The following is a 20,906-nucleotide window of genomic DNA, read 5'->3' on the forward strand; positions in this document are numbered from 1 at the left end:
TCGCTGCCCACGTGGCTTTTTCCTGTGCGAGTGTTGTGACCCCTGCACTGGAGGAAGACGGTGTGAACCCTCCCACTGCCCCCCTTAGAGAAACCACCCAGTATAAAGAAAACAGGCCACTTGCTGTGTTTTCATGCTTTAATTCAGAGTTGTCTGCTGCAGGTACAACTCTGTCTGAACAAAAGGACAAAGGAGACAAGAGTCAAGATCCCTCCCCGCCTCCCCACTTCCCACATCCCCTGAATTCTTTGTGAAGGGGATGGCCTAATATGGGAATGCACTGTGACCCGTTTGCATTGTCCCCTAGGTCAGAGAGGGGGTTGTGAGTTCTCTGGGCAGAGGCCCCTGGGTAGGCCTTGGCCCCAGAACCTTGCAGTTTGTCCCACCCCTCCCCAAAGTGCTGTAAGATACGCCTGCGCTTGTGGCAATTGGGAAGGGTGTGTCAGTGAGAAGCTAAGTGATCCCCTTGGGAGAAATCTACAATAAACTCCACTCAAGCCCAGCTCTCTGTGCAGAGCCCAGGCCCCAGCGTCCGATTCCTGCCTGAGCCTGGACTGGCCGGGCAGTAGGGCCACTCTGGCCCGAGCCCTAGAACTCAGGAGAAGCCACTTCTGGCCACTAGGCTCCAGAAGGTGGTTCCTGGAGACACTGTTCCTCAGGACCTCATCAGCTCTGGCCAGACGCTGGGGAATGGGGAGGCCCCAACGGTTTCTGTTTCAGAGGCTGAGGGCAGGAGGAAAAGGTCGCAGCCCAACGGGAGGAGGTATTAGGCAGGAAGGAAAAGGGTCGCTGTGGAGGGTGAGCTCTCTCAGGGGGACGCCCCGCCCCATCTTTGCCCTCCCAACCCCATCTGTACCCTGCCTCTTCAGGGCATGGCACCTGAGCAGCAGCTGCCGCACCTCCACCACCTGGAGCTGCACAGGCAGCCTGCACCTTTGCATAGATGCGTGATCTGAGCACACACACACGCACTCCAGAGCTGGGCCAGGGCCACTGGCCACCACAGTCCCAGGGCCTGTCCCAGGGCTGAGTGGGGAGCTGCTCCCTCCACTGACAAGAAGAAAAGCCCATCGAAGGCCCCAGGAGAACCCCCGAAAGAGAGGACCCTCAACACTGTGGGCCAGGGCCCTCATGACCCACACTGGTGGTCTCAGGCCAGAACAGGAGTAGAGGGCTGCTGCTGGCTACACTCACCTCCTCCACAGGCCTCAGGCCCAACCACAGCCCACTCCTCCACAGGTGGCTTCTCTAGCAGCAGAGAGAGAGTAGACTGTGGCCCCAGCCGTCACATCCACCAAAACACAAGACACAATAGGAAGGCCACAGACGCAAGACACAGACAGGAGCAGAGGGGCTTGAAGCTTGACTAAATTCCAGTGGTGAAAAATAGAGAGATTTTATGTTGTCAAATATAGTTCATACATTTCTTTTCTCGGCAAAGCTTTGACTATGTCTAAGGAGACTACGCAGCTCCATGAGTGCACGGCACAGGAGGCTGGGTCCGCGGCCAGTCCCGGCTTGGCTTTGGATTGGTTTTTTCCACTGCCCCCTCCATGGCATGGCCACAGTGTCCTGCGGGGGCAGCCCCAGCCAGGCCTCAGGCATCTGGGTTTGGTTTGGCTGGGCTGGGGCATATTCCACAAAGGTTGGCTGGTCTGAGGCCCTGACCAAGGCCGGGGGAGCTTTGGAGGCACCAAGCGTGTGGCAGAGGAGGCTCCTGCCCCGAGGGCTGGGCCAGCCGCCCCCTCCCAGTGCATGCAGGTGCCCCGCCTCGCGTGGAGGGCACCAAGCAAAAGGGCAGAGCCCATGAGTTAGGCAATGGCTGTTGGAGCATTGGGGTGAGGGCAAGCAACCTTGGCAGAGAACCAGAGTGGCCCTTAGGCCAGAGGGGCGAGTAAGACACAGGGTCCCTCCAACCCCCCAGAGGTGGAGCCTAGCCTCTGAAGAGTGGGTGGGACAACCAGATGGGTGTAACCCCTGTGGGGGAAGAGGAGTGAGTTTACTTGGTAAAATAATAATGGTAATAAGAATGTCAGCAGCGTGGCTGGGGGACTCAGTATGGTCCCGGGAAAAGAGTTGGGGCAGTGAACTTCCCAGGCCGACTGGCCTTGGGCTGGGAGTAGGGAGGCTGCAGGGCACCTGCCTGCTCTGCCATGCCCCTGCCTGGGAAACCTATCCCAGGACACCCTGCTTTGGCCTGGATGAACATCGTGGCTTCAGTACGCGCCATCCTGCGATTCATCCTGCCAGAATCCCCCACCCTCCTCCAGAGGAAAGAGAGGTTTAAGGTTTAGGAACCTTTATCTCAGACAGCAAGCAGCCACCTCACTGGAGACCCTTGGATGGCTGAGAACCAACCCCAAAGTGAACATAGTGCAAAGCAGAAGTTGGGCCCGAGGGCCCCAGAGAAACTCGGGGCAAGTTTATGGGGGCAGTCATGGCCTCTGGCTTTTTCAGTAAGCTGTGGGTTCCTGAGTCCAGCCCTGCCTCCCAGCCTGCAGATGAGATGGCCTCACCTTGGAAGGCTGGGGGAGCCCCCTTGGGCTTCTGCCCCTGCCTCCTCTTCTTGTGCTGGTGGATTCTCCAGCTGGGAGCTGGGACACAGGCAGGCCCTCCTACCCCAGCACTGAGCTTGCCGGGCTTAGCTACCTCACAGGAATAATGACTGACACACCCAGAAGTGCCAAGAGGAAAGGGATGACGGGAAGGCCTGGGATGAACAGACAGACACAGAACCCACACTGCCCTCCGCCACCTTGCGCCCAGCCCTGTCTCTCCTCCAGCCTGTGGCCTTGACTGAGCTCCTGAGTCCCAAGGTGGGGAGCAGTCTGGGGAGGCTGGAATGCCGGCCAGCCCAGTGGTTCTGGCCTCTGCTCTGAGCCCTGGGTCAGTGATCTGCCCTTCAGGCCATGGCTGCCTCCATTTGAGGAGAGAGCGCTGGCCCAGGAGCCTGGGCTGCGGGCAAGGTGGCTTGGAAGAGACGCCATGGAGTGAGCAGGGCACTGGACAGGATGGTGCAGGGCAGGGGCCTGTGGGCAACTCAAGCCCGGCTTCCCCAGATGAAGACAGCCAGAGACTTCCTGAGCAGGGCTGGCCCTGTCTGAAGGGCCAGGGGGACAGAGGGGCTGGGTTGGCCCTCGCTCCCTCCCCTCCCTGCAATTTGTCCAGCTGGTGTGCCTCCTGCCTTGGGTCCCCCTTCCCTGCTCTCCATCGAAGCTTTGGGATGCCTTTCTCCAACCCCTGCTCCTGCCACAAGACTGTTTTAACATCTTGAAAAAAAGAAACAGTTCCACACCCAAAACTAAATAAATAAGATGATGCCCATGGGAGAAGGGAGGGGGGAACAGCATCCCTACAATCAGTGGTCAGGCCGCAGGCGCCGCTGCCGGAATGGGCCCCCTCAGAGCTGGGAGCCGCCGCCCGCCGGGCTGGGACTCAGCGAGCGGCAGCTGATCCTGCGGATGGAGTGCAAGGCCACAGTGCAGCAGCCCCGCAGCAGGGAGCTGATGTTGTAGATGGGCTGGCCCTGGCGCCGCTGGGAGCGGCAAAGCCAGGCCACTGTGGGCACGGCCGGCACCACCACAGCCAGCAGATCCACGATGTAGTGGCGGCTCCAGTAGCTCTTGGGCTCCTTCTCAGCCACGGCAGCCTCCTCCTCCTCCTCCATGGGGCACACCACACTCACCGACTGGCCAGGGTTGGGGTTGGCACCAGGCCGCTGTGGGGTGGGTCCGCGGGTGATGGGCTCTGGGGCCTCTAGCTCATCACCCACTGTCACCACCACTGCTGAGTTGGGGTCTCTGGGCCCTGGAGGGTGGGCATCCAGCTCTGGGCACCTGTCCCCTGACTCAGGGTCTGTCCCACAGACCTGGGCCTGGGTCACTTTCTCCAGGATGGTGTCAAGGTCAGGCTGGTACTGCACGAAGTCTGTCTGGATGGCACGCTCCTGCATGCAGCTGGCCTGCACACCAGCCTCCATGCCACACAGCAGCTTCTCATAGGTGTTGCTGGCGGGGAAGCGGGGGCCCAGGCCGAAGGAGCTGTGCAGCGAGGTCTCCTCGGTGCCACAGTCCACCCCCGATGACAGCAGGCTGCTGGCCTCCAGCGCGTCCGTCCGGCTCAGTGTGTCATCGGCTGCCGCAAAGCCACTGTCTGCCCCATCCTCAGCAGAGCCGCTGGAGGGATCACCCGGCTGGCGGTCACCACAGACAGCCGGGTCACTCAGCTTGGTGTAGGTGGAGCTGCGGGTGAGGGAGCGGGCAGGGGACCCACCGGCTGACTCCCCAGTGCCATCCTCCTTGGCCATGCCATTCTGAGCCACCTCCATGCTGTGCAGCAGCGTCTCCAGCTTCTTGTTCTGGATGTTGATGTCCACGAAGTACTTCTGCAGCCCCTTGTCCTTGTCAATCAGGTTGTTCTTGACAGTGTCGATGACCTGCTTGAGCTGCTTGATCTCCTTTCGGGCCTCCTTCAGGGCCAGCTGGGCCTCCACGCGGTGGCACTCCTCCTCAATCCAGTCCTCCTGCATGCGTGACAGCTGCGTCTTCAGGTCATCAATCTCTGTGTCCCTGCGAGCCAAGGAGACACACACACGCTCATTGCCTGCCTGCCTGGTCCGTCACCGCCAAGGAGAGGCAGGGAGAGGACAATGTTGCCAAGGATGAAGGGCCCTGTGCTGCTATGGCTCAGAACCCAAAACAGAAGGACAAACTCAACGCCTTTTTATTATAGTGGGGAGTAAGAGTGGCTGGGGAGAGGGGCTGAGGGGTGAAGACAGGAGAAGCCTCTGCCTGGAGAGAGAAGAAAGGTTGGGAGGAGACACCACCGCATTCCCTCCCCCACCCCCCCACCCCCAGAATGCAGACGACTCTCAACATTCAAATCCATCATCTAGAGAAGAGACTAGACAACAAAGATCCTTACAAGTTTTATAGCTACTGCTATAAAAACCTAATAAAATCTTAATGTGAAACAACAAAAACTAGGCAGAAAATCTCTGCTCTATAGAAAGTGATGTAGCCTCCCACTACCTACTAAAGCAGGTTGCAGAAAGTTTCAGTGGAGGAATATTTGGCCAGAGACCCCTGGGGAGAGAAATGACAGCTTTCAATGTTGGGGGAGGCTGATGATTTTACATCATCCCTCACGCAGAGCGATGAGAAGTGGTGGGTGGAATGGGGAGAGTGATAAGAACAGGGTAGCTCTCATCTATCCATGCTAGAAGCTTCCTCTTTGTATCTTTGTATCTCCTTGTATCTCGTATCTTAAAGAGGAAAGGCTGAAAAGATCAACGAGAAAGGCACAGAGTTACTCCTGAGCAACAGGGGCAAGCACCAGGTTGAACAAGATAGTCAGCAGACTCTTGTCCAGAAATGCTCAGGCTTTTCAAATTCCCGAGTCACCGATGAATCCAGGGGTGCAAGGGGAGGGAGGTAAGTTAGAAAAATATGCCATCAGGTCTAGAAGTAAAACCAGAATGAGACAGAATGGCGACTCATTAACAGTAGTGAGGAAGAAGGAAAATCATCCAGGAGATGTCAAACCCCGTCCCGGGCATTCTCGCTCACTTCCTAGTGGCAGCCCACATGAGCCCCCTCAGCCTAAACCCTACATTCCCATCCGTAAAATCTACAAATGCTGTGCCTGTCACTCTGGGGTTTATCAGCCCAGCAGAATGACCATCCCAGATCAAGCACCATATACTTTTCAAAGCCAGATCAGAATTTTCCTTCAGGAAATGGGCCCAGGAATCTCATTCCACAATATGCTGGAGGGACTGGGGGCTGAGGGGATGCAGCGGCCATAAAGGTCAGCAATGGTATCACCTAGAAGGGGCCCATCCACCCATCAGGACACAGCTGGAGCTGCTTAGAGTGCCAATAACAGACAAGGCAACAGGTACTGAGGGGCGGGAGATACTTGGCCTTCACCCTTCCTGCCTCCAGGTGGGAGGCCCACTCTAGGTAACCCTTTTGGCCTCTTACCCTGCTCCTCACTCACACCTCACCCCGGGAGAAAGAGTGAGTTTGAAAGAAGGAACTGGGCATGATCTGCTCAGCCAGTCTCTGCCTCTCTCTCCTTGGGGCCCAGCCAAACCCCAGGGAGCCATGGCTTCGAGCCCTGTCCACGCCTCAGTGGGCATCACACTTGAAGTGCGTCTTGAAGGGTAAGTTTGCCCAGGGAGCAAGATAGAGGGCAGGGCATCTCAAGTAGTGGGGACACAGATACGAAAGCACAGAGGTGCAAAAGCACATGGTGTCTTTGAGGAACAGAAGGTGGACCACTGCAGGAAGCACAGGCATGAAACTCGATATGGAGAGAGTGTGGGGAGAGTGACAATATTTCATGTAAAGACCTGCAATAGGTTCCTGTGGGAGTAACAGGCAGACAGTGACCAGGGAGTCAAGGTGTTAGCACACCCATACCAGGGCATCCTGCCCAAACCACACAGGGCAGATGGTCTGCTCTAAGCCATGGGGCTGGCCCTAGAAATGAAGCTGGGAGATGGGCCATCTGCTCCCTGAGGCATTAGTGCAAAAGGCCACGCAGATCCTGGGCATCATTGGGAAGATGAGGGAAAATAAAAATAGAAATCCTCCCTCTGCAGACAATGAAGCTCGCTGAATGCTACCCGTAACCGCCTGCAGTTTAAAACCACAACAAATCCAAACCGGATTGGCTGCTTGGCAGAGCTGTGGTCAAGAACGATGTGGTCATGCACACAGCATGATCCCATTTATATGAAATGTCCAGAATAGACAAATCCATAGAGACAGAAAAATTAGTGGTTACCAGGGACTAGGGTGGTTGGAGAGAAATTGGGGGTGATTGCTAATGGGAATGGAGTTTATTTTGAAGTGATAGGAATATTTATGAAATTAGATAGTGGTAATGGTTGCAAAATTCTGTGACTATACTAACAGTCATCTAATTGTACACTTTTGATAGGTGAATTATATGGTATGTAAGTTACATTGCAATAAAGCTGCTGTATTTAAAAAAAAAAAAAAGAAAGGAAAAAAGGAGCGATCATCGTGCCTGCTCTGAGCTCCAGCCCCACATAGCACCTTGGCCAGCTCACAATAGGCTGCACGTTTGCATAGACACAGTCCAGAGAAGGATAGTTAAGACAATGGGAGATCAACGCCCTGAAGTGTAGATCACAAAGATGAAGCCACTGGGCTGGAGGGTAGAAGCTGGGAGGGTTGGGATTAAGCACTTGAGAATGAGCTCAGACGGCCTGCGGGGGCTCCTGGGAGACACCTGGGCTGGGGAGGAGCTCAGCAAAAGGCTTCTCATGATCATCCTCCACAGCAGGAAGTAGATGGCTTCTGGGGCTTGGCCACAAGCCCTCTGGTGACTCACTCAGGAGGAAGTGAGGAAGGATAAAGAGTTGTTTCTCCCCCAAAAGAGACAAGTAAGTCAGAAAGAAGCCCTGTGCTCCAACTCCTGGAAGACAGGAGCCAGAGGAAAAGAAGTAGCCAAAGGGGCTGCCAGGCTGAAGCTGGGAGAGGATAGCACAGGCGGGAGGCCCCACAGGACAGGCCCTCATGGGAAACTGCCCCCGCCTGGCCCCCAACAGCCTCATAGAGCAGTCAAGGTGAGTAGCTGCTGGGGATGAGGGTCTGCAAGTGGGCTCAAACAAGGCTTTGCTAGGAAGGAGAGAGCAGATGGATGCTGGGAAACCCCCAGCCACCTCTCCTTCCAAGAGGCACCCCAGAGCCCTGGTTTCCCCGAGTGTGGAGCTTGTGGGGTGCCCCCAGGGCTGCTCGTGGCCACCCGCTCACCGGTCCTGGAGCCGGTCCTGCGTGTCCTTCAGCCGGGCTTTCAGGTGCCGGATGCACACCTCCTTCTGCTGCAGGGGGGTCAGGTACTGCTCCGGGGTCGGGGGTTTGATGCCATGGTTGTCACTGCACAGCGTGTATTTCATGGAGCGCCTGCAAGGGGACGCCCATCATCAGGGAGGGAGGAAGAGGTCAGGTAAGGCACAGGTGCTTTACCTCTGGGGAGCAAGGGGACACCAGCCTCACCATCCCTGGCCACCAGATGCTCCAAGCCAGGCCTCCCACACAAGGCAGGAGAACCCTCAGCCTTCTGGAAGGTGGGTTTTAGTAGAGTTCCTCTAAGCGAAGACCGCCATGTCAGGATGCGGGCTTCAGGGCTCCTCTAGTTAGGGCTGGGTGGGGAGATATATCCCAGAGCACAGGTGTATACCTGGAACCAGGCCAAGCGCTTGACCAATACCATCAATCCTTATAGCAGCCCTGAAGTAGGGACTGTCTTCATCTTTTAGAGGGGCCGCTGGCCTCAGAGAGGTTAGCTCTTGCCCTGAGCCCCTCAGACAATCCTGGTAGTGTGCCCCAGAACCCAGGTACCTCGTCTTCCAACCCAGAGAATGAGTTTGAAGGCTGGAAACTGAGGTGTAAGTGGCAGATTCTGGGTCTGCATGGCAGATAAGGATTCACCCCCACAGAGGAGGATACATCTCCCACGTGGAGGCAGAAGCTCTCCTCTCTAGAGCTGAGACCCCTCACAGCCTGGGGACAGGGAGGGCAGACATGCACAGGCACAGCTGTCTCCATACACGCCCTGGCACTCTCACTCCTCACCCCCACTGCATACACGTGGGTGTGCACTACATGCACGCACACTTCCTGGGATGTCAATTCCCAGTCCATTTGCACCTGTATGCCCACATACATGGAGACACACTTGTGCCTCGCAGGTACTCACACATACTAGGGCACCAGCCCAGGCACATGTTCACGCTTTCACCTCCGGGGGCACATGGGAGCACACACGTGAACACCTGCCGGCTCTGGGCAGGGACCTGTCCACTGCAGTACTCTGGGGTGGCAGCAGGCTGGAAGTGCACTGCTCCCAGCACGGCGGCACTGACATGGTGCCCTACCAGGGCAAAGGAGAAGGAATTTCCACCCAGAGGGCAGTCAGGTGCCAGTGGGGGAGGGAGGGCCAGGCTTTCAGGGGGAAGGAGAATGCCCCAATTCCACAACAGACTATGGCCCAGCCAGCTCTACTCTCAGTGTCCTGGCTGCTGGTTGTTTTGCTCATAAATAAACCTTGGATCTTGGCTTAAAACCTGGGCATGTATCTCACGACTAGAGACTCAGGCCTTGTTGCCATCCAACTCTGCTCCTTGAGGGGAGAGTGACTGGCAGGTCTAGGGAGGGGCAATGCCCCTTTATGAGCCTGGAAAAGGCAGGCCCTGGTGAGGCCCATTTGCTGAAGCAGCCAAGTTGGAGGCAATTTTAAAAGTTCCATGGAAGCTGTATAGTGTTTACCGAGGAAAAAGTACCTGTAAGTTGTAAACTGTCAAAGAGAAAGTGGTGATAGAAGTGGAATGAGAAGTGGTTTTCTTCTATGTACTCACCTCACGGCCCCTAGGTCAACTCAAGCCAAGTCACGCAGGTCTCCTCTCTGCTTGGCAAGGGGCGGAGGAGTCACCCCTTGGCAAGGGGTGGTAGGAGTGGGGGAACCAATGTTAGCTTAACTAGTAAGGATTGAGGATTAGAGAGGAAGTAACTATTTTACATTCTTTTCATTTTGCTTTCATGAGTATTTTTCCCTGATATAAAATTTAACACGTATACATTTTTAGTCACTAGCTCTTTGTTAAAATAAATAAATAAATAAATAAATAAATAAATAAATATATATATATATATATACACACACACCAAAATTAGAAAAAAAAATACGCTATGATGCATGTTTCTCAGCTATTCCTGCCTTGGAAAGCCTGGCTATTTGCAGAGGGGACCTAACTGTGGCCCCACTGCTCACCCAGGGGCAGCAACCCTTGTTGTGGGGAAGAAGACCCTTCACTGGGAGCAATTCTCAGCCCTGGGGTTGGGATCACCTCCATGGGCTGCAGTTACAAGATGTGTTACAAAATCTGTTACTAATAGAAAAGATTAAAGTTGCCAATTATATAGTTTTCAAAATGTAAATTAATGCTTTACTCCTATGTCCCCCAGTCTCTGGGGTGGTGTTACAGCCAGGATGCTGGGGCATGGGTCCTGCACATGGGTGTTACCCATCATGTGTGTCACGATGGAAATCTAAGAGCTGCTGTTTCGGTGGCTCTGGACATCACTTCGCACAAATGACGTCCTCTCCACTGAGTCCTCCCAGGAGGTGATCCATCCATGGGAGCCACAGGCCAGGAATCTCCTGGCCTTAAGTCAGATCAAAGCTCTAACAACAGGAGGTATCAGTTATTGGCCAACTAGGATGCATAGGCGGTGTGTAGATATCAAGTCACTGAAGCTTCCGAGTTATTAGCTCCACTTTGAACAAAAGGAAATGGAGGCTCAAGACAGGAAGAGACCAAATCCAGAGCCTATGTTCGTTCCCCACATGCCCCAACCTCCCACTTGTATTTCAGTGCTGGGGAAGCAGGACAAGGCCTACCACGACAGCTCTTGCTTCCTGGTCTTCAAGGACCCACAGCTCCCCTACATCTGCTTCTCCAACATGATCCTCCTTTGTGAGTCCGAGTTCACCTCACCCAAGACTACAACTTGGCATATGCTGCATTCGTAACATTTCGCCTTCCAAGCCAATTCCACCTCTGCCACTCTCAAAGGGCTGCCCTGAGAAGTGCATGATGGTAGACACTGCAGGCTGCTTCCCAATACTCATCTTGCTTTCTTCCTAGCGGAACCCCCATTTTGTCTGGGGTGGTGCTGTTCTGGGGAAGACACTAACTGGCCCTGCAGCTAGAGTTATTCACATAACCCAGTTCTGGCCAGCAAGAACTGGCAGGATTTGGGGGCAAGGTGTCCCTCTCAGAAAAACAACCTCTGAGGAGGGCTTTGGTCCTTTCCACCTGTTCCTTCCTGGAGGGCAGGCCTGATGTCTGGAGGTACAGAAGCCACCTGTGATGACAAAGACAAAAGCTGTACACCAAGGATGGTGGAGCAGCGGGAGAAGACACGGGGTCCCTGACGCTTCAGGGAGCTGCTGACCCCTGGAGCCTTGTTCTGCAAGTATCACCCCAGTTTGTTTAAGCCACTGTATTTTTTTATGTACAGCTGTATATTATCATATCCATCTTACAGACAGGAACTGAGGCTCAGAAAGGAGATATGATCTGCTCAAGGTCACACAGCCAGCGGCTATGCTGGTGTCGGGGGTGGTTAGAACACGACCCTGCTCCCTTACCTCTCCCACCCCAGGACAACCTGTTCCCAGCCAGCAGGGCCAGGCCCAGAGAGGAGGGGCCAATTACCTTGGTGTGGGACTGCTGTCACTGCCCTTGTAGGAGCCGGAATTGCTGCTGCTGCTGAGCGAAGAGGTGCCGTAGGCATCCCGCACGCTCACAGGTGGAGAGGTGCGCCTGGAGGCAGGAAGAAGAGGCAGGTGCTCGTTCTGGCTGGCGGGCAGCTGCGGACACTGGGCGAACACTGCCAGGCCGCTGCGGCCCAAAGTGCCCCCGCTTTGGGGTCACCACAGGGGAGAGAAGCAGGGAGAGAGAGACGCACAGACAGGGGTGACAGAACAGACAGTGCAAATCAAGATGGAAAACCAGAAGAAGGCTGGTCCTCCTGGCCCCCCAGGGACAAGAATGGGGGCCGGCAGGGCTGCGGGGCAAGGGTGGGGCCTCATATGCTCTTATCAAGGTCCTCAACTTCTGGGGTTCCCCAAACCCAGGAGAGGAGATCCCTGCATAGACTGAGAAAGAGGTGGAGAAGAACGGGGCAGACAGGGGTGGGGACAGGAGGAGGACCCTCGGGGGTAAAAATCAAGGGACACCAAGTGAGTCTGAGTGGATGACTGCACAATTCCCCTCCAGTCATTGTGAAAATCAAACAATATTGATGAGGCTACTGCTGGTAGGAATCCAGTGGTTTACGCCTTCCGAGAACTCTCACATCCACTGTGTCATTTGAGCCATTAAATAGTTCCAGGAGGAGGCAGATGTTAGCAAGCCCATTTTAAAGATGGGAATGGGAAATGATTTGCTCAAAGACACACTGCAAGTTGGTGGCAGGTGGAGAGAAGCCCATGCGCCCTCCTCCCGCCCTCTGAAGCCTAGGCTGTGAGCGAGGGGGAGACTCACCTGCGGGATCCGGCAGAGGTCCGTCTACTTCCCGGCAGGGACATGGCCATGAGGCTGCGGGTCCGAGTAAGGGGTGGGATGGGCGGTATCCCGGGGGCTGAGGAGAGAGGGCGGGTTGGGGGGCCCGCAGAAAGGGCCGGGCCAGGCCACGTCATCCTGTCGCTGGGACCGCTGCCCGGCATGGCTTCTCTTCTCACCCTTCGGCAGGACACCCCAGGAGTGAGGGCCTGGCAGGCCACGGCTGCCTCCACCAATGAATTGAATGGGGCTGGTGCACAGGTTCCCACCACCCAACTTAAAACCACAACGGTCAGGAGTGGCTAAAAATAATCAGTCCAACCCTGTGTTCTCCGGATGAGTGAATGTGCCCCAGACAGAGTGAAGGCCGTGCCCAAGGTCACAGAGGCTTCAGGAGCAGGGCCTCCTGACTGCCAGCACCGAGTCTTCTACTCTACGAGCCAGGCCTGTTTCTTCCCCAGGACCCTGATACTCAGACCCACACACCCCCTTGCTGTTCAGTCCTCCCTCTCTGGTAGGGGCTGCAGGCTGTAGGACTCCTGGAGCAGGACCAGGAACCCCAAATTAGGATGGGCTGGTCTCGCCGACCATCACCTTCCCAGTTGGCGCGTGGTTCGGGGCTTCCCGTCTACAGGGGAGACAAGACAGACCAACATACCAGCACATGTGTAGAAAGACATATGGATACATACCAACACAAGAAGGTACCATGTCCCTGCCATTCCAAGACATGCCACACGTGTCTCCACGAACGTGCTCAGGCAGCCAACCCATGACCCCATGATGCAGGACATGCAGCCAGGCCCTCCCAAACCCATGCGGCATACAGGCATGTCCACACCCACCCAAGCAATGCGCATGCTGGTTTTGGCATCTACCAGGAATGTAGGGGCAAAGACTTAAAGCAGATGAGCACTGGGGTGGATGGGAGCAGAGGCCCTCCGCTGGGGGTGTCCCAGTGGGTGGACCCAGGAAGAAGCATTCATGCCTAGAGAGACCCATCACTGGGCCTCTTGCTAAGTGGGCAGGTAGATTCAAGCCCCTGGTTCCTGTCCCCGAGTCCTTAGGCTTCTTTCCTGGGTAGAGGCTTGGGCTCCAAGGGCAGCCTTTCCAGGGTTTAAGGAGGGGAGAGGCCCCATGCTGGGCTGGATTTTGGCTGTTGTGAGGAGGGCTATACTGGGCATTAGCCCAAAGTTACTGGAGTCTGGGGCAGAGTGGGGAACCTGGGCTCTTTGCAGCCAATGTGCTGGTCCTGTGCCAGCTCCAAAGACCTCAGTCCCCTCCTTCCACACTAACAGCAGGGACTGAGGACAGCAGCCTGGGTTACAGGAGACTTGGCTGAGGATGTCATGCCCGGACCTCTCCCCATGCTGGAGGGAAGCATTCACCGAGCCCCACTCCTCACCAGACCTCGTGCCAACCACGCTACGTACATTATGCCATTGACTCCTCTCAACAACCCTATGAGGAAGTGCTGTGATTAGTCCCCTTTTACAGATGAGGAATCGAGCCACCGAGAGGGAAGGGACTTGGCCAAGTCACATCCCAGGTGTGTGGCAGAGCCAATATCAAAACCAGGTCAACATCAGATGCTGAGGGGCTGGATCTCAAACCCCAGAGTCTCTGGCCCGGGGACCACCCCCTTCCCACGTCAGGGCCTCCCCGGAGCCTGGTCATCCCAGCCAGCGGCGGGGCTGCCTCCTGAGTGGACAAAGGCACTACTCAGATGGCCTGTTTCCTGGCGGGGACATAGAACACGGCCTGTTCCCCTGGAGGGTCTGGACACAGCCAGCATTGTCTGCCTGGAGGTGTCGGGTGCTGGGCTGCAGGACCTGCCGACACCACACCTGTCACCTGAGCTGCTTGCCCCAGCTTGGCAATGCTTCCCACTCCATGCCCCAGTCACCCAGGCAGGGCCTCCTGGAACTGTAGGGCTGGCCCCTAGAGCAGGAACCATAGAGGAGGGGCTATTTGGGGGTGAGAGGACATCAGTGCTCCTCCATGCTTGTGAGGATGGCCATAAATGGCTCACTGCCTCCTGAGCACAGGAGGATCTTGACCAGGAACAGCTTAGGGTGCAGAGGGGCACATGGGCAAGGGCTCCAAGGATCACCTGCCATTGCCTGAATCCTTCAGTGGTAAGGTGGCCATGCTGAGTGCTCTCATCTGCCTTGGCCCATTACTTGAAGCAGCAATCCTTCAAGACCGGCTTTGTTACTGCATTTGGGCCCAAGGTCACACAGCTGCAGATGTGACATGCTCTGGCTTCCAGCCCAGGTCAGCCTGGCTTCACCAACAACTTTCCCACCATCACCCCTGCCCTTCTGGCTTTTGGGAGGATGCAAAAAGGAGGCTGAGCCTTCAGGAGGACTTTCCAGCAGAGGCAGGACTCAGATCTGAGAATGTGCTCTTCCAAGCCAGTGTGAGTGAGTGTTCTAAGGAGCCAGGAAAGTCCAGGCAGAGTACTAGGCCCAGTCCTGGGAGGCAGGCAAAATGCCTGGTTTGTCTTGGAGCTGCGTGTGGCCTTGCTACAATGAGGGCCTTGTCCCAGCTGTCCCTGCCACTATCTTGCTTGGCAACACCACACCTGCCTCCTCTTGAGTTCCCTCTTCCTTCCTCCCTGGCCTGAGGGAGGGAAGGGGGTGGCATTTGTACCTGGGTACAGCTAACAGTCTCCTGGGAACCCAGAGCCAGCTATTCATCAGGGACAAAGGTGGAAGAGGCATTTCCCCTGCTGGGATGGGACCTTGCAGGCAGGGTCCCTCGTGGGAGGGCAGAAGCCACCCAGGCCCAAAGGGAGCCACCTCTCAGGATCCTACTCAGAAAACTCAGTGTGCACCCTGTGCTCTCTCAGGTCCTCCCTCCCTTCTAGGCCCTAGCAAGGAGGCAGGTTGCCATGGTGTTTGTCACCATGCCACCTGCTTAGCCTGGAGTCCCGCAGGCCTCTCCCTAGGTGGCCACAGGCTGCCACTTGGAAAGGAAGGTAGAAAGAAAACCCTTAACTGTGGGAAGCTGGGCTGATAGTCTCTCATCACTTTAACCCCAGAGTAAACCCAGCTCCTGCCCTCACTGAACTTCCCTCCACTTCCCCATCTTGTCCACACCATAGCAACCCTGCTGCATCCACTCCTTTGACTGCTCCCTCAAATGCTCAACTAACCCCCCCAACAATGGGGGTCCAGGGAGCACGAGACTAATGACTGCAGAAGTCGATATGAACTGATCTGGGCTCAAATGCCAGCTCTGTCACCCTTCAGCTGCATGACTTGGGCAAGTCACCCACTTCTCTGAGCCTCAGTGCCCATATCTGCAACTGGTGCTGTAATGAATGCACCTCATATGGTTACCGTGAGAATAACATAAAATAATGTGAGTATGGGGCTTGGGTCAGTGCCTATCACACAATAAACACTAAAACATGGGAGCAGCCAGTATTTTGGAAGTAACATGAAGTGAGCTTCAAAACAGAAACACATTCAAGGCATAATAGTGTCTTCAGGAGGATCCAGGAATGCTTCTCTACATAAGAAATTTGCACTGGGTCTTGAGGGATGAATAGAAGTTCACCAGGTGGCAGCAGCAAATGGGAGGGAAGGAGAAGGCTGGACACAGGCAGTGAGTGACGGCTGGCTGCTTGGAAACTAGGGAGCCTGTTGAGGGCAGAAGTACAGTGGGAGTGAGGCTACAGAAGGAGGAGGGCAGGCCACACAGAGCCACTTAAGCCAGGATCTTGTCCTGTGGGCAACAGGAAGCCATGCACGTGCTTTATAGGAAAGGGGCACAATCATATTTGCATTTTAGAAAGTTCCTGATAGGGAGCCTGTGTGGAGAGGGAGGGATACCAGATACCAGTTAGGAGGTTACCAACCAGGGGAGAAATTAGGAGGGCCTGGGCCAGGGTCATGGCAGCAACAATGGAGAAAAGGGCCTGGATCCTGTTCAAAATTCCTTGGAAGTCCCAGATTAGGTAAAAATCAGAGCAAAGCTCTTGATATGGGTGTTTAAGGCCCTCCCATCTACACCCTTTCCAATTGGCGCTCTGATACATCCAGGAGACCTCAGCTAGTCACTCCCAAATCTGCGTCTCTACATGGGCTGTTTGTCCCGTCTGCAGCATCTTCCCTGCCTGTCCTCAAGCATACACTGCACTCTTTCTTTAGGCCCCACCCACAGCCTTTCCACCAGTGACTTCTCCTGTCACTTACTGTCTTGACCACTTAGCATGCTATGCCTTGGACTAAAACTCAGGCAACACCATCCCCTGGGAAATTTCATAAAAACAAACACAATCAACACACAACTGTTGGTAATACAATGGTTTAAACCAGCACATTGAATAGACCAAAGAGTCAGATTAGATGGTCTCTAAGGTGCTCTGGATCTAACATTCTGTAATTCTAGAGCTGTCAATGAAATTATGGGCTTCTAATTGATGCTTCCTTCTCCTTCATTACTAGGACTTTTGGGTCTCAGTTTCCACATATGTAAAATTAGGAAGCTCCATTCTTCAAAGAGACATGATAGCATTTTAATCAACAGTCATGGGGGAAAAACCAGGTGCTTGGGTTAATCTAATATTCCAGCTAAGCAAAAGTCCCTGTACGTACTATAATTTATCTTCTTTCAAAGAATTAGCCATTGATACAAGAAGAAAGCTATCCTAAAATCCGAGGGAACAGAACAATCTGTGTCTGATGACTCAAACCACCGACAGCTGTGGAAAGCAGCGCATTGCAATCAACAGAGCAGAACTTGGGAGGGATCCTCTCTTTGCCAAGGCAACACTAGAACGCAGAACATTCCACCCATCAGACAGCAGAGTGCCTGGTGCTCCTAGAATGCTAATGCAGAGAGGTGGGAATAGAAGACAGGCCTGGGAGTGTTCCAGCAGCCGCACTCTAGATCTCAAAAGATTAGCACTACCAGGGCTATTCAAAGCTGAGGAGTTCAGTAAACCCCGCACTGGCTATGGCCTCATCAGCCACTATGCGCCTCTGCTCCTCCTTTGTCAACGAAACCTAGGATCTTCCTTCCAGGACTTGCTGGCATTTCTCCAGCTTGCTTCCTGTTTCCCACACAAGCCACCCTCAAAGCTGGGACCACGGATGAGGTGCCATCCGACTTCTTCTCACTGTGGCAACCCCAACACAGCGGCAAGGCAGACCCACAACTTGGCCAAATGCTGTGAGGAGGTTCCCCAGGCAACCAGCATAGGTTGAGCGCTGAGGCAGCTGCTACACAGGACGTGTCTCCAGAGATTAGACTCAGATTCCAGAGCTGAAGGGCATCAAGCCTAGGTCTTCAAACCACCCAGGAGGACCTGCCTCTGCATCTACTGGGAGGGGTGGCTTGGGCCTCCTTCCCCATTTCACCTGAAGAGGCTCCTCTCGTATGTGTTTTACACATGGAAGGTATGAAGTAAGACTACTTTTTAAAAAGGATTTTTCAGGTTAAAAATCTATGGACTACTTATTTTCCACAATGAGATATTGCTTCACATTCACTAGGATGGCTAGCATAAAAAAGATGGACAATAACAAGCGTTGTCAAGGATGTGGAGAAGTTGGAACTCTCATGCATTGCTGGTGGGGATGTAAAATGATGCTGCTGCTATGGAAAACAGTTTGGTGGTTCCTCGAAAAGTTAAACATAGAATTGCCATATGAACCAGCAATTCCACTGCTAGGTATATACCCCAAAGAACGGAAAATAGATGTTCAGATAAAAACTTGTTTAAGAATGTTCACAGTAGCACTATTCTCAATAGCTAAGAGGTGGAAACAACCCAAATGTCCATCAATAGAAGAATGGATAAACAAAATGTGATACGTCTATGCAATGGAATATTTAGCTATAAAAGGAATGAAGTATTACTGATCCATGCTACAACATAGATGAACCTTGACAACATTATGCTAAATGAAAGAAGCCAGATACGAAAGGCCGCATATTGCATGATTCCATTTATATGAAATGTCCAGCACAGGCAAATGCATACAGACAGAAAACACACTGGAAGGGAAGAAGGAACAGGGAATGACTGGTAATGGGAATGGAGTTTCTTTTTTGGGAAGATAAAAAACGTTTTAGAAGTAGATAGTGGTGATGGTTACATAATTTTGTGAGTATCCTAAAATCCCTCATTTGTACATTTTAAAAATTTAATTTTTTTTTTTTGAGACAGAGTCTCGCTGTGTCGCCCAGGCTAGAGTGCAGTGGCACGATCTCACCTCACTGCAACCTCCGCCTCCCGGGTTCAAGTGATTCTCATGACTCACCCTATCAAGTAGCTGGGATTACAGGCATGCACCACCACACCTGGATAATTTTTGTATATTTTAGTAGAGATGTGGTTTCTCCATGTTGGCCAGGTTGGTCTTGAACCCCTGGCCTCAAGCAATCCACCCACCTTGGCCTCCCTGCTCCCAAAGTGCTGGGATTACAGGTGTGAGCCACTGCGTCCGGCCATTAAAAGGATAAATTTTGTGGAATGTAAATTATATCTCAATAAAAAACAAATTTTTAAAAATACACGTAATATATATTAAATTTTTTTTTAGAGCCAGGGTCTCACTCTGTCACCTAGGCTGGAGTGCAGTGGCAAAATCATAGCTTACTGCAGCCTCAAACTCCTGAGCTCATGCGATCCTCCTGCCTCAGCCTCTCCAGTAGCCACCTCAGCTGGCTAATCTATTTTTTTATTTTTTTTAAAGGTGGGGTCTCACTATGTTGCTCTTGGTGGTCTCAATCTCCCGGCCTCAAGCCATCCACCAGTGTCACCTCCTGAGTTGCTGGGATTACAGGTGTGAGCCACTATTCCCCTGACTCCATTATATATATACACACACACATGCATACACGTGTGTGTGTGCATGTGTGTGTGTATTTAAATGAACCGTTGTATTAATAAAAAGACAGGCATGGTCCAGAAAGGGGTAGGGACTCTCCCAGAATGGCTCAGCAAGTTGCAGCAGAAGGGGAGCAAGAGCCAGTGCTCCCCCGCTACCTGACTTCAGGTAGCTGGGCCCAGGATGCTTCCCTAGAGCTCCTGACTCTGGGTCAGCCTGGAGCAGACCGGTAGCTGAGGCTACCCCTAAAGCTCTTGCATATTCACAACTTCGTTGAATCCCCACACAAGTTCCCCATAGAGGGAGGCCAGGTAGAGACTAGTCCATCTGATCTATGGGAAACCTGAAGCCCCAGAGGTTACAAGAGTCACCAAGGGCTGGACCCTGGATTTCCAGGTCATGGGCACCTGCATTTCTACTGCATCATGAAGGTCTCATAATACAGTAGACCTGGGACGCTTATCATTCTGCTGCATAAAAGAAAAAACCTACTTTTCCATGAGACTCTAAGACACCACAATGGAGATGAGCAGGTATATACCTGCATTTTGGGCTGGTCATGCTTCCATAAATGCAGGACATCACAGACATAAGAGGTAAGCATACTACAGAAAGGTGTTTAAAAAGAAATTCTTGGCCAGACAAGGTGGCTCACACCTGTAATCCCAGCACTTTGGGAGGCCGAGGTGGGCGGATCACCTGAGGTCAGGATTTCAAGACCAGCCTGGCCAACATGGCAAAAACCTGTCTCTATTAAAAATAGAAAAATTAGCTGGACGAGGTGGTGAGTGCCTGTAATCTCAGTTACTCGGGATGCTGAGGCAGGAGAATATCTTGAGCCTGGGAGGCGGAGGTTGTAGTCAGCCAAGATCACGACATTGCACTCCAGCCTGGGCGACAGAGTGGAGACTCTATCTCAAACAAAAAAAAAAAAAAGAAATTCTTCATGTGCCTTCTCCCTAACTAGTGACTTTCCCTGTTCCTCTAAGAATCAGCCTCACAGGCAAAGGAGAAGCCCTTTCCATGAGGAGCACTGCTCTTTCCTCTTCCAACAACTGCTGCATCCCACCCAGCAGCCCAGCTACTGTGCAAGCCCACCACTGAGAGACCCTCAGCTCCTCTGAGCTATATCAGATCGTCCATCTTGGTGACCTTGGGTCTTTGACCTCTGTTCATCTCAGCTGTCTCATGCATTCACTCAGGAAGACACCACCTTCCTGGCCCTGCCTGTCTCTTTGGGATCCAACCGAGGTAATGAATGGAGGGATGGGGGCAGTTCTTGGGAAATTAGAGGACTAAACATTTCTTGCTATCACTATTACCTGTCGAAGGAGATCTCTCTTTTTCCCTTCTTCAGAAATAATTCTTGCTTTATCACCTCAGCAGACATCAGCAGGCCCAGACGTGAGTGACTCTGAAATGACTGGCAAATTCTGCTAGGCCAACTGACCTGGGCTGGCTTTCCAGGGCAATGTCTGGCAGGCCTCCTGTCTGGGTAGGGAGTAGTAGGGGGAACACTGGTTCCCATGCTTCCACCATCCCAGCTGCTTCACAGCTGCCCCTCTGCAGACACCCATGGAGAAATGTGAGGAACGGAGGGGCAGTGGTGCCAGCCCCAGCTTGGTGGCTGCCTGGCAAGTGGCTCCTGGCAGATGGAGGCCCTTCAGCAACCTTGGCCACAGCATATGCTTCCCTGGGCTTCCTGACTGATAGAGCTGTCAAGCCTCAGTCCGGCTTCTCTCCCCTCCCCCTTCTCCCAAGCTTCCAGCTCTAAAGCATCACAGGATGAGGAAAATGGTAAGACTTCCATCCCTATAAATTCTCATTTTTTCCAGATTTCTGCCTTGATTCTTCGGATCCTGGATGTAAGATTAGGTAAATGCCTAATCCCCTGGCATTTACCCCAAGTACCAACAGGCACTAACACACTCTCAGAATCAGAATGGAAAGGATCT

At 53.5% G+C, this 20,906-nt stretch overlaps 1 protein-coding gene across 10 annotated transcripts in view; it reads right to left on the minus strand.

Moving 5' to 3' along the window:
* Nucleotides 1-124: 124 nt before the first annotated feature.
* SNPH (syntaphilin) overlaps nucleotides 125-20,906 on the minus strand; it is a 41,843-nt gene continuing 21,061 nt past the window's right edge. The window contains exons 3-8 of one of the 10 annotated variants that reach the window (XM_054467692.2): nucleotides 13,537-13,564; nucleotides 12,590-12,731; nucleotides 12,086-12,182; nucleotides 11,255-11,461; nucleotides 7,788-7,937; nucleotides 125-4,568 (exon numbers count right to left, since the gene is read on the minus strand). In XM_054467692.2, coding sequence (XP_054323667.1) covers nucleotides 3,401-4,568; nucleotides 7,788-7,937; nucleotides 11,255-11,461; nucleotides 12,086-12,135 — 1,575 coding nt within the window. In that variant the 5' untranslated portion in view covers nucleotides 12,136-12,182; nucleotides 12,590-12,731; nucleotides 13,537-13,564 and the 3' untranslated portion in view covers nucleotides 125-3,400. Of the gene's footprint in view, nucleotides 4,569-7,787; nucleotides 7,938-10,824; nucleotides 11,230-11,254; nucleotides 11,462-12,085; nucleotides 12,732-13,536; nucleotides 13,565-20,906 lie in introns of those variants that run through there. The other 9 variants (XM_063659477.1, XM_054467690.2, XM_054467688.2 and 6 more) reach the window with 9 other exon arrangements.

The sequence above is a fragment of the Pongo pygmaeus genome, chromosome 21, assembly GCF_028885625.2.
Source record: "Pongo pygmaeus isolate AG05252 chromosome 21, NHGRI_mPonPyg2-v2.0_pri, whole genome shotgun sequence".
NCBI lineage: Eukaryota > Metazoa > Chordata > Mammalia > Primates > Hominidae > Pongo > Pongo pygmaeus.